A 13,464-nucleotide genomic window follows, 5' to 3' on the forward strand; every position below is an offset into this window, starting at 1 on the left:
GAAATTTAATAAAATAAAATAACTTGCAGGCTAAGAAGAAGGCACCCGGAGCGCCAGCTTCTCCACCGCGCGGCCGGTGACTGGGATTCCCTGCGCGGCTACCTGAGAGTATAAAAGGTAGAGCAGGAGAAGGGGGTGTGACCTAAACACAACCCCGCCCCCTTCGGAGAAAGCAGCCAATGCGGGGGGCAGAAAGGATGGTCCTGGGCGGGTCCTGGGCTCCTTTTATGCAAGCTCGTCGCCGCCCCACCTTGCAGAGGCTGTGGCGCTTGATCCCCGGGAAGGTTGCGAGGCTGTTTGGACATGTCCTGGGTGCTGCCGGCGCGCGCCCTGCCCCGACGTCTCCCGCTGCCTCACCTGGGCGCCTAGCCGGATCTCATCGGGCGGAACCCGCGAGGAAGCAGCTCTCTCTTCCGCCGACACACGCAGCCAGAGAGCCATGTCCCTTCCGAAAGGTAAGAGAGGGATCTCGCGTGGGTCGCGAGTGGCAAGAGCTCTTTTGCGCCCCGGGCAAAGGCCAACTGCTCGCACTCCCGGACTGCACCCCAGTGCAAACTTCAGTGTTCAAAAAACGGATGGCTGGAAACGCACAACACTAGAAACCGCCAAAAAATAATACTATATTTTTTTTTTGCAAGGATTAGCAATGCAAGATATCTTGCTGATCTCTCCCAAATGCGAATGGAAATGTTTTAGCGCGCAAGTCAAATGGAATAATCTTGTGGCTCTGTATAAATCTGGCCTAACGATAGCTCTGGTACTCCGAGAGCGGGATCTTCCCGATTTTGCCCTCTTCCTGGAGGGCACCTGGAAGTCTAACAATCGGGCATCTATAAAGCCGAAAGGTGGTCACACTGTTTCTCTCTTTTTTATTATCTCTTACTGTTTTGTTTTTAAAGCGAGTTTTGAATTCGTTGATGAGATCGGTTGTCCCCCAACTTTCTTGAATGCGTTTTATTTTCAGTCATTATTATGCCAGTGCAGTGTCTTGAGAATAGTGTTGAAAGGCAATTTGCCAGTACTGTACTATTAATTTATTGATTATTAATGATTCTGTGGTACAATAATATCTGGAAGGTGGCTTGCCAGGAGCGTGATTAGTGCGAAATCGGAATCCTGCTCTCCTCTTTAGGTGTCAAATCTGAGTGTATTTTTCATTTTTTTTTTATAAGATTTTATTATTTTCTATTCAGACAAAAGAAAAACATAGCATAAACAATAACAATACAAAAATGCAATACATAAACACAACACAAAAACACAATCAAACAATTACAATAAAAAGAAACATATACAAACCTTTAAACTAACACTTATCCTCTTACTTTTCTTATTACTATCTTCTCTGTTTTGGGGGACTTCCCCCATTCCCTCCACTGTCTTCAGAATCAAATATATCTTCTGGGTAGCTTTTATATCTTATTCTATTCACATTTGCTCAATTTTTAATGCGCTTGCTTTACTTAACCATATCTTAACTTAAACACCAAATCTTAACACATTTTCTAGCAATTAAATCTTTCACACAAAAATATCTTACTAACACTTTTATCTAGCATATACCTGCTAAAGCCGCTATTCTATTTAGTTCTGCTCAAATATTCAATTTTACTGATTTAACTAGATAGTCTTTGAATTTCTTCCAATCCCGTGACACCTTCTCCTCCCTCTGGTCCCGGATTCTGGCGGTCAGTTCTGCGAGTTCCATGTATTCCATCATCTTCATCTGCCATTCTTCCACCGTTGGTATCTCCTCGCCTTTCCATGTTCTTGCCAATAAGATTCTGGCTGCTGTTGTGGCATACATAAAAAACACTCTATCCTGACTGGGTATCTCTTCATTAGTTATGCTCAGAAGGAATGCCTCTGGTTTCTTACAAAAGGTAGCTTTCATTACCTTCTTGAGTTCATTATAAATCTTATCCCAGAAAGCATTTACCGCTGGGCACAACCACCACATATGAAAAAAGGTACCTTTCGCATGTTTGCATTTCCAACATATATCTGACATTTTGGTATTCATCCTGGCCATCTTAACTGGTGTCAAATACCATCTGTAAACCATTTTCATTATATTTTCTCTTAAACTATGACAAGCAGTGAATTTAATACCTTTTTGCCACAATCCCTCCCAGTCATCCATCATAATATTATGTCCTATATCTTTCGCCCAATTTATCATTGACGATTTAACCAGTTCATCTTTCGTATGCCACTCTAGCAAAAGATTATACATTTTGGAAAGGTTCTTAAAGTTCGATTCTATCAGTTCTGTTTCCAGTTTTGATTTTTCTACTTGAAAACCAACTTTTTTGTCCATTTTAAATGTTTCATATACCTGATGATAGTGCAGCCAGTCGGGGACCTGGCTTTTCACTTGATCGTAACTTTTAAGTTTAAAAGAGTCCCCTTCCTGCTGCAATATGTCCATATATCTTAACCAGTTTGCAGACATGTTCGGTCTCTTATAGGCTTTGGCCTCCACTGGAGAGATCCATCTAGGGGTCTTTCTCTCTAACAAGTCTTTATATCTAGTCCAGACCTGGTACAGGGATTTTCTAACTATATGAGACTTAAAAGTTCTGTGGATCTTAACCTTGTCGTACCAAAGGTATGCATGCCAACCGAACATGTTATCATATCCTTCCAAGTCCAATACATCCACATTCTCTAGTTTAAACCAATCCTTTAGCCAGCAAAAGGCCGCTGCTTCAAAATAAAGTCTTAAGTCCGGCAGGGCAAAGCCTCCTCTCTCTTTAGAGTCTGTTAGAATCTTAAACTTAATTCTTGGCTGTTTGCCCTGCCATATAAACCTTGATAAGTCCTTTTGCCATTTCTTAAAACAGTCCAGTTTGTCCAAAATTGGTATGGCTTGGAATAAAAACAGCATCCTTGGTAGGACATTCATTTTTATCACGGCAATTCTTCCCATTAACGACAGTTTCAATCTTGTCCATATCTCCATGTCTTTCTTTATTTCCGTCCACAGTTTTTCGTAATTGTCCTTGTACAGGTTCAGATTCTTGGTTGTGAGATTGATCCCTAGATATTTTACTGTTTTGACAAAATTGAGGCCCGTGCCTTCCTGTATTCTTTGAATTTGTTCTGCACTCAAATTTTTTCCTAAAACTTTGGTTTTCTGCTTATTTAATTTGAAACCAGCTACAAGTCCAAATTGTTCAATTAATTCCAAGGCTCTGGGGACACTGCTTTCCGGTTCCTGCAGGGATAACATCAGATCGTCTGCAAAGGCGCGTAGTTTGTATTCCTTCTCTCCCACACGAATTCCTTTTATCTGTTTGTCCTTTCGTATCATATTTAGAAGGACTTCCAGGACCGTAATAAAAAGTAAAGGGGAGATAGGGCACCCTTGTCTTGTTCCTTTTTCAACTTCAAACTCCTCCGATATCACACTGTTTACTATTACTTTAGCTCTTTGTTCTGTATAAATGGCCTTAATGCCATTCAGAAATTTTTCACCAACTCCCATCCTTTCCAGATTCTTTTTCAAAAATGTCCAAGAAACTTTATCAAATGCTTTCTCTGCATCAACAAACAGTAGTGCCGCATCTGTATTTATGTTTCTCTCCAGTTTTTCTAAAATGTCCACAATAATTCTCGTGTTGTTACTAATTTGTCTTCCTGGCAAGAAACCTGCTTGATCTCTGTGTATGTAATCTTTCAACACTCTTTTCAACCTTGTAGCCAATACATTTGCAAAGATTTTGTAATCCACGTTCAAAAGGGATATTGGACGATAATTTTTCATTTGAGTCTTATCAGTATCTGGTTTTGGAATCAGTGTGATAAAGGCTTCCTTCCACGTCTCTGGTGCCCTATCTCCTTCTAGTATTTTATTGCAAGTTTCTCTTAGCGGCTGCGATAGCCAGTCTTTCAGTGTCTTATAATATTTTGCTGTTAATCCGTCCGGTCCTGGAGCCTTCCCTAGTTGCATGTTGTTTATTGCATCTTCTATCTCCTGTGTCGATATTGGGTGGTTGAGAGTGACTAATTTTTCCTCTGGGACTTTTTGCAATCCATTCTTTTCCAGAAATCGGTCTATTTCTACTTCATCTATCTTCTCCTCCTTATACAGTTGCTTGTAGAATCTTTGAAAACACCATCTGATTTCCTCCGGTTTCTCCACATTTTTTCCATTTACTACCAAAGTGCTGATGACATTTGCCTTTTGTCTTTTCTTCAATTGCCAAGCTAGTAGTTTTCCACACTTATTAGCCGATTCGAATGTTCTTTGTTTCATCATTTTCACTTTCCATTCAATGTCCTGATTCATTATATTGGCATATTGGGATTGCAAGTATTTGATTTCTTTTTGAATTTTAACACATCTGGGATGTCCTCTTAATTCTTTTTCCTTTTCTTTGATTGATTTCAACAATCTCTCCATTTCTGCGTTTTGTTGTCTCTTCTTTTTTGCTTTTTCACTAATGAGAAATCCTCTCATTACAGCTTTACTTGCATCCCATGCAATTCTTTTCTCAACTTCGGAGTTCCAATTTATCTGAAAATATTCTTTTATCTTTTTCTCCGCTCTTTCTACTAGCTTGGTGTCTCTCATCAAAGCGTCATCCATTCTCCATCTGAAAGAATCCTTGGAAATCATTTTTAAATTTAACTGTACCGGATTGTGGTCTGAAAGAGTTTTAGGGCCGATTTCTGCCTTTTGTATTTTTGGAGCCAATTCATTCGAAATCCAAATATAATCTATCCTCGACCATGACTGCTGAGGTTCGCTGAAATAAGTTGCCTCTGTATCTGTAGGGTTTTTTAGTCTCCAAGAATCCACCAAGTTCAAATTGTCAACCATTTCGAAAAAAGTCTTTGGGAGTTTCCCATCATTCGTTAGTTTGGTTCTTTGGGATCTGTCCATTAGTGTGGAAACTGCACCATTAAAGTCTCCAAGGCAGATTAATTTGTAATCCAAGTAGTCCAACAGCAGATCATGTATTTTCTTATAAAAAATTGACTTTCCATCATTTGGTGCATAAAGTCCCAGAATCAAAAGTTTTTCGCCTTGTATATTGATTTCAATTGCGATGTATCTCCCTTCTTCATCTTTAAAAAGCTGTCTTGGGCTATATTTCTCCTTTGCATATATCACTACTCCTCTCTTCTTGACCTTGTCCGATGATATAAACTCTTGGCCTAATTTTTTGTTCTGTAATAATCTTCTATGACGTCGGGCTATGTGGGTTTCCTGTAAACATATTATATCCAAATTTTTCTTTTCTATGCTATAAAACACTCTGCGTCTCTTTGGTCTCTGATTCAATCCCCGGACTGCGTCTCTTTGGTCTCTGATTCAATCCAAAATTGTATCGAGGTCTCTGTAATCCACAGTGGGTGCAAACAGGTGTGTGTGTTGTATTTTATGATGGATGTGTTATTTTTTGCTTTGTGTTGTAAACTGCACTTGTGTAAAAGTAGGAGACAGAAATAACCCCCACTCTGCCCATTGTGTTGCATTACTGGTAAGTTATTCAAAAGGGGAGTGATGCTAGACATCTTTTTGCATAAAGAAAATAAACAGGGCACTGATTCAGCTAAAGACTTGTAGAACATCATGGAATATTGGTGGCACATAGCCTTCCTTCTCCCTACCCCAAACGGACCCTGAGTTACCGTATATATTTTGGAGTCACACTAGTGTGCGAGGGTCCTTCAACGTAGCCAAGAAATGGAATTTGAAAAGGTGCTTCTGTATAAAATTTTGTACGGGCAATATTTATTTATTTGGAAGTTTGTATCCTGCCTTTCTTTGACTCGACGTTTCTTACAGAAAAAGAAAAAAGGCATAAAATATGTTGATGAAACAGCTCGGATGGCTAAGAAACAAGTTTACGGCTTAAACCTAAGAGCAGGGTTTGAAAAACCAGTTAAGCATAAAAATAAAAGACGTTGCTAAATTATTGGTGAAATTAAAAACAGTTTGTCTGAAACTTGACAGAGGGAGCCAAACAATCCTCTCTGTAACATATAAATTATTACACTTATGTCCCCCAGTTCCTTCAAGGAGCTGAAGGTGGTGGTGTACACTGTATCCCCCTCTCTTCATTGTATCCCCCCCTCTTGAGAGCCAGTGTGGTGTAGTGGTTAAGAGTGGTAAACTCGTAATCTGGGGAACCGGGTTCGTGTCTCCACTCCTCCACACGCAGCTGCTGGGTGACCTTGGGCTAGTCACACTTCTCTGAAGTCTCTCAGCCTCACTCACCTCACAGAGTGTTTGTTGTGGGGGAGGAAGGGAAAGGAGAATGTTAGCCGCTTTGAGACTCCTTCGGGTAGTGAAAAGCGGGATATCAAATCCAAACTCCTCCTCTTCTTCTTCTTCATTTTATCCTCACAACAACCCTATGAAGTAGGTTAGAGTAACCTAAGGCCACCCCGTCAACTTCATGGCTAAGCAAGGATTTGAACTCTGGTCTCCTAGGGTTCTGGTCCAACATGCTTAATAAAAATATAAATGTGTGTGTTGTCTTTATCTGTGCATATAAACATGAGGGGCAGTGTGGTGCAGCGGTTAGAGCATTGGCCAGCACCAGTTTCATAGCAACTGGGTTTGCAGGGTTGTTGTGAAGATAAAGTGAGTGAGTTGACTTCCTTAAGAAGCTGCGTGGCATAATGATGGTATAAGGTACAAACGTATGGAGAAAACAGAAGGCCTTGCTTGCCACTATGAGCTTCACAGGCTCTATGAGCTTCCCCTCTGCCGCTTCAGTTCGTCCTACAGATGTTTCATATTTCTGCTCTTATCATCCCAGGCTGCGTGAGCTCCGCTCTGTGTCATGCAGCAGCTCTGAGCTGTAACTCAGCCTTGGTGGGATGGGCAGATAACGTCATGCTTTTGTTTTGGAACGCTTGCTCACGTTTCTGTTTCCAAAACTCGGTCCTCTTTGCGTGGGATCTGGCTGCTTGTTCTCAACTGCCTGAACTCTGTCCAAGGGGCAAGATATTGCACAGCTCCTGTGGTCCTCGCCGCACGTCAGAGAGTGCAGGGCGGAATAAGAGTCAGGTCCTAGCTCGGCGGTAGAGCTTCTACCTTGCATGTAGAAGGTCCGCGGGTTCAATCCCCAGCACCGCCAGGTAGGGTTGGAAATGTTGCCTGCCTGAATCCCTGGAGAGGTGCTCCTGGTCATTGTAGACCAGCAATGTCCAACCGGTCGACTGCGATCGACGGGTAGATCGCCAGGGTTATCCAGGTCGATTGCGGGAGTAAAAAAAGAGATCGCCCGGTTGCTTCTGAGTGATCGCGATGTGCTTTGCCCCGGCGCCATGTCCCATCGCCGGTGCTAGCGCTGCTGTGAAAGCTTTAATTCCCTTGGTTGGCAGCAGACTGGGAGAAGGAGTGAGGGCTGCGGACTGTTGTATGATTGGTCTGCCACCCTTCCCCCCAAAAAGCTCAACAGCTCTGGTTATTATCCCCCCCCTAAAAAAAGCTCAACAACTGTGGGCAACGACAATGGGTAGATCACATTATACTGGGAGTAGATCGTAGTCTCTATAGAGTTGGATGTTTCTGTTGTAGACGATAGATGCAGCTGGATAAAAACCTATGGTCTGATCTGGTATAAGGCAGCTTCCTTTCCTGCTAGGAGTAAGTGGCTGGAGGATGCAGTGGCTAACAGCAGTATAGAGATAGAGGGCAAGATTCAGTCTGAATTCTTGCCACTGGCAACGAGGGATATGGGGAGATGCTTTAAAAGGCCCAAGCATGAACGCAAGTACCCCTGTGGCTCTGCAGAGGTGGAGTCTGTGGCCCATGTCCTCCTGTACTGGACAATATCTTTATCAAACCCCTCTAATTTGGAAGCTTCGGCTGCCCCAAAATGCTCCAGCCTGGCTGCTGACTGGCGCCTGTTCCAGAGAGCATAGAATTGTAGAGCTGGAAGGGAGCGCATGTAGATCACCTCGTCCAACCCCCTGCAATGCAGGAATCATTTGCCCACTGTGGGGCTTGAACCCACAACCCTGAGATTAAGAGTCTTGTGCTGTACCAACTGAGCTATCCCAGGTCACGAAAACAACTGCACAATTCAAAGTGTTGGTTATGACCTCTGAAGCCCTATATGACTTGTGCCCAGGCTCCCTGAGAAAATGTGCCTCACTATATATGAATGTTCTGGGATCCTCGGCTGACCACCTTCTGTCGGTCCCATGAGCATCAGAAGCGCATGGTCGGCGGTGACACGAAAGGGAGCCTTTTTCCGTGGCTCCAGCTTTGTGGAATTCCCTCCCAGGAGAGGTGAGACTGGCTCCCTCCTTGGCAGGCTAAGACTGACTTATTCAGAAGGCCTCAGTGTCCAAAATTAGCCAGGCGCCGTGTGCGTTTTGCCATCCAGCAGCCCTTTATGAGATGGGTGGTGGGAGGTCCTAATGGAGGTGTGGGCTTTGGTCCTGAGGACATAAAATGGACACACATTTCAAGATGCTATAAGATTATTTAGATTCATTCCTTTAGTCCGGGTTGGAGCATGGCCTGAGGAGGATCCCAAGGGCCAGGGAGAGAGGTTGTGTGCGGGGTGTGTGTGTGTGTGTGTCATTTATTTCCTGGGACAGAGGTTTAGCATCCCTGCCCTGCACCTAGGATTTCCAAGGCTGCTATTTGGGGAGGAAAAGGCTGCAAAATTTGGAAAATAAGCTTGGTTTGTGCTGACTGCAGTTAATTGTACAAAAAACATGTTATTGTCGTTCAGTCGTGTCCGACTCTTCGTGACCCCATGGACCAGAGCACGCCAGGCACCCCTATCCTCCACTGCCTCCCGCAGTTTGGCCAAACTCATGCCAGTCGCATCGAGAACACTGTCCAACCATCTTGTCCTCTGTCATCCCCTGCTCCTTGTGCCCTCCATCTTTCCCAACATCAGGGTCTTTTCCAGGGGGTCTTCTCTTCTCATGAGGTGGCCAAAGTACTGGAGCCTCAACTTCAGGATCTGTCCTTCTGGTGAGCACTCAGGGCTGATTTCTTTAAGGATGGATAGGTTTGATCTTTTTGCAGTCCACGGGACTCTCAAGAGTCTCCTCCAGCACCATAATTCAAAAGCATCAATTCTTCGGCGATCAGTCTTCTTTATGGTCCAGCTCTCACTTCCGTACATTACTACTGGGAAAACCATAGCTTTAACTATATGGAGCTTTGTCGGCAAGGTGATGTCTCTGCTTTTTAATATGCTGTCTAGGTGGACTGCAATCCCGTGCCCATAGAATAAACCCCATTGATCACAGTGGGAATTGTAAACATATAAAAATGGAATTGTGTTTGACGCTTTTGACCGGGCAGCACACCTGAGCTGTGTGTGCCTGTGTGTGTTCTGCTTAAGATAAAAATTTAAAAAAAAATACAAGGGAATGTCCCTTTCTGGGATTACAGTTGGAACAAGAATGCTTTTTTATTTGTTAATTCCCCACATCAAAGGCCGGGGAACCCTTTTAAGTACTCTGTTAATGACTAGTGGGGTATGGCCCGCATGTTGTTTGCATAGTTAGGCATAATAGAGTAATTACTACTTGCGTAACTGGCAAGAAGGCTAGATACTGAAATGTTCTTTGCGTTTCAGTGTTCTCATTTGCCAGGCTTGCTTTATGGCAGGCTAGTAAATAGCAGCTTGCCCGATTTGCCTGCGGTGGATAATAATCTCTTGCCTGCAACTGAACTGGGAGAATTTTGAAAATTGGAGGACAGTTGTCCATCAATGACTAACATAGGTATGTATGTGCAGGCAGGCAGGCAGATGAGTCAACAAATATGTATGGGCAGGCAGGCAATGTTTTTCTGGTTGGGCTAAGTAACAAGGGTGAGGAACCCGTGGGCCTCTCCAGATGTTGATGGGACTACAGTTCCCACAATCCCTGACCATTGGCCATGTTGCCTGGGGCTGATGGGAATTGGAATCCAGGAACATCTGGAGCAGAGCTTTCCAAACTGTGTGTCATGACATGTTGGTATGTTCTAGGTGTGTCACGCTCCCTGCACTCCTCCTGGGGCTGGAAAGGGGCTAGTTTAACCTCCAGTTTGCTAATAAAACTGAATTATTGTGTTGTGAAATGATGCACGTCTAAAAAGTGTGTCACCGACACGAAAAGTTTGGAAAGCTCTGATGTGGAGGGTCATAAGTTCCTCATCCCTGTATTAATGGACCTAATGTTCTACCACTGAGCTACAGTTTTGGTGGAATACAGTTTTGCTGGAGGCAGCCAGAAGCATTTGGAAATGCCTCAAAAGCTGGTGTGATAAAAGCAAGCGGCTGCTGTGTTGTAAAAATTGGTCCTTAATATCCTTTCAGCACGTACTTGGAGGCCTGTCATCGCCCACTTCCCTTTTGGCACGTTTGCAGAAATCTCTTTGGCGGGTGAGAATGCCCAAAGGTGTCACAGGAAGCCACTTAATGAAGTGGGCTAATTTATTTGGACCATTAAAAAAACAACAACCCTCTAAACGACTCCAAAACCACTTTGTATGTGGGTTTTTAAATAAGTCAGAAATGGAAAGCTGTAGGGTCATTGTGCCATTTATTTTTTAAAAGTGTGTGTATCTGCTTATCTTACTTGCCAAACTGCAAAATGAATGGAAAGTGGTTTGCAGCAATAGAATATTTGGTCAATATATTAAAAACTATATTAAAGATTAAGGTTACCAGACCTCCAGTTCTGAGCAGTCTCCAGGTTTGCCTTCCCCTGACAGGTGGACGGCTTGACTCTCCAGGTGGGTGAGAGTGCCTTTAATAGAGCAAAAGAATATTAAGAAGATTATGCATGTTGTTTGTGAGCTTTAGTCCGGTAGGACTTGGCTGCAAATTATAGCATAGAACGGGGTAGGCAACCTAAGGCCTATGGGCCAGATGCGGCCCAATCGCCTTCTCAATCCGGCCCGCAAATGGACTGGGAATCAGCATGTTTTTACATGAGTAGAATGTGTTCTTTTATTTAAAATGCATCTCTGGGTTATTGTGGGGCCTGCCTTGTGTTTTCACATGAGTAGAATGTGTGCTTTTATTTAAAATGCATCTCTGGGTTATTTGTGGGGCATAGGAATTCATTCATTTCCCCCCAAAAATATAGTCTGGCCCACCACATGGTCTGAGGGATGGTGGACCAGCCCATGGCTGAAAAAGTTTGCTGACCCCTGTAGAACTTCTGGGAGACCTGTCCTCCTCTGCTCCCCTCTCCCAATTAACCTCCATCTCCAGGGCTTGTCCCTGTGACATCACCAAGTCCCAGGCTTGGGCCCTGAACTCTCAGGATCTGGGATGCTCCTTATCTGGCAATCACACTGAAGATACATAAATAAGCAGTCATGGAAGAGCATGATGAGCCCCAAGTAGAATTAAATGACAGAAATCCTGATGCAGGTGTCTCCCCACTGATGGGGGTTACATTCCCAGGAACCACACGTATATGTGAAATCGTGTATAGTGGGGAACACCATCTAAAAAGCCGAACTCTTTCCAAAATCCACAAAAAACCCCACCAAACTCCACCACAAAAATTCCCTCCAAACTCTAGCTCTCCACAGTCCTCAAACCTTGGTGCAAAGGCTCATGGGATTGCAAGCTGTGTTCCTGCTCTTTTTGCGCCATTTTTTGCTATTTAAATCTATTTATTTAAATATTTCCTGGCGCTGCCCATAGATGCGGTCGCACGTGAGTCAAAATGCATGTAAGTGGGGAAAACGTTTGGAAACCAAGGCACAGCTTCTGATCGGCTGCAGGAAGCTCCTGCAGCCATTCGGAAGCTGCGTCGGACATTCGGGTTCCAAAGAACGTTTTCAAACAGGAACACTTACTTCCGGGTCTGTGGCGTTCAGCATCCAAAGCGTTTGACTTGCAAGGCGTTCGCAAACCAAGGTACAACTGTATTAGCATCACATACAAAAGCCACCTGCATAATCTTGTGCTAACCGAGCATATAAAGACGTGCAATGACCTGGGCTGTTTCTCACATAAACATGGCCACAGGTTGTCAAAGAAAAGATGGATGCCAGTTTGCTCTCGGTTCCCTCGCGTGAAGGCAGTTAGATCTCTGGCCCACTATTTGAGTGATCTGATAAATCCTACGCTAAGAAGGGCCTTTACACTAGCTCGATTTCATGCCATCCCCACGACATTCTTACAGGGTGTATTTCTCAATAATCCTCTGGATCTTTGACTCTGCCTATGCAACAAAGGAAAGATAGAGGACTTGATTCACTTTTTCCTCTACTGCCCACTATATGTCTCAATAAGACCTAGGCTTTTCCCTCTAATCCCACCGACTATCGCCAGGGACGTTGACCGCATGAAATACTTACTAGCAGATGCCAACCCCCCCTTGATTTTACGTGGAGTGGCCATCTATACGTTACAGGCCCTGAAACTCAGGACACCTTTTTGGCTAACTTGCCTTAGCCTTAGTCCTATGTATCTTCCCGACATGGACACTGTCGTCATGCCCTGCTATTGCTCTCTATTTTATCTGTATTATCCAGCACGATTTTACATCCAATGTTTTAATTGTATCTGTAGTATTCTTTGTATAATTGCGCCAGGCCACTGCCTGGTCTTTTACTATGTGCTATGGCCATATGGCTAATGCAATAAATAAATTGATTGATTGAGTTTGTTCTTTCTGTGAGCTAATCCATGGTCAGTCTTAGTTCAGGGGTGGCGAACCTGTGGCTTTCCCAGTGTTGCTGGATCAATATATTTCTGACCGTTGCCCAAGGGGCTGACGGGAATTGTTGTCTGTTTCCTGTGTATTCCTATATGTGTCTACTCAGAAGTAAGCCCCATTAATGGGATTGGGTTAATGGAATAACAATTATAATAAAAATTATTATAAATAATGATGGGTTAATGGAATTAATGGAAGTTTTTATAGGATTGCACTGAAAATGGACTTTATTGGATGCTCACCCATAAGAAAACACTACTTTTAGGAATAAAAACCTTTAATATATTCATATATTAATACAACAAACGTCTTTTTATTATAAGTATCCGATCTTCATCAACTTAAAGCAGCAGAATATTTTCTTGGAGAAGCGACATCACTGGATGTGATCAAAGTATGGTCCTTTCAACGGCTATTATCTATTGGCATTACAAATAATAGTATCTTGTGCTGCTGCTTGCGTGTGTGTGTTTGCTTAACCTCATCTGGAAAGGATGCTAGAATTGTCACCTGTGCAGGTGAGTGAGCCTGGAAGGCATCACTGGCTTGTCAGGTGCCTTTACAGGTGAGTGTGATGACAAGCAACTTGAATTATTTTTTCAAAACATAGGAAGCTGCCTTATATCTGAGTCATACCATTGGTCTAAGTAGGTCAGTATTGTCTACACTGACTGGCAGGTGCCCTCAAGGGTTTCAGGCAGGAGTCTCTCCCAGCCCTATGTCCAGATGTCAGAGATTGATCCTGGGCCCTTCTACCTGCATAGCAAATGCTTTACTACAGAGCCCTAAGGAAGGAAATGA

At 43.4% G+C, this 13,464-nt stretch overlaps 1 protein-coding gene across 1 annotated transcript in view; it reads left to right on the forward strand.

Moving 5' to 3' along the window:
• The first annotated feature begins 246 nt into the window (after positions 1-246).
• Positions 247-13,464, forward strand: part of MAP2K3 (mitogen-activated protein kinase kinase 3) — a 69,273-nt gene continuing 56,055 nt past the window's right edge. The window contains exon 1 of the mRNA XM_033167381.1: positions 247-455. Within this exon, the coding sequence (XP_033023272.1) occupies positions 440-455 (16 nt within the window). The 5' untranslated portion in view covers positions 247-439. The remainder of the gene's footprint in view (positions 456-13,464) is intronic.

This window comes from Lacerta agilis, chromosome 13 (genome assembly GCF_009819535.1).
Source record: "Lacerta agilis isolate rLacAgi1 chromosome 13, rLacAgi1.pri, whole genome shotgun sequence".
Taxonomy (NCBI): domain Eukaryota; kingdom Metazoa; phylum Chordata; class Lepidosauria; order Squamata; family Lacertidae; genus Lacerta; species Lacerta agilis.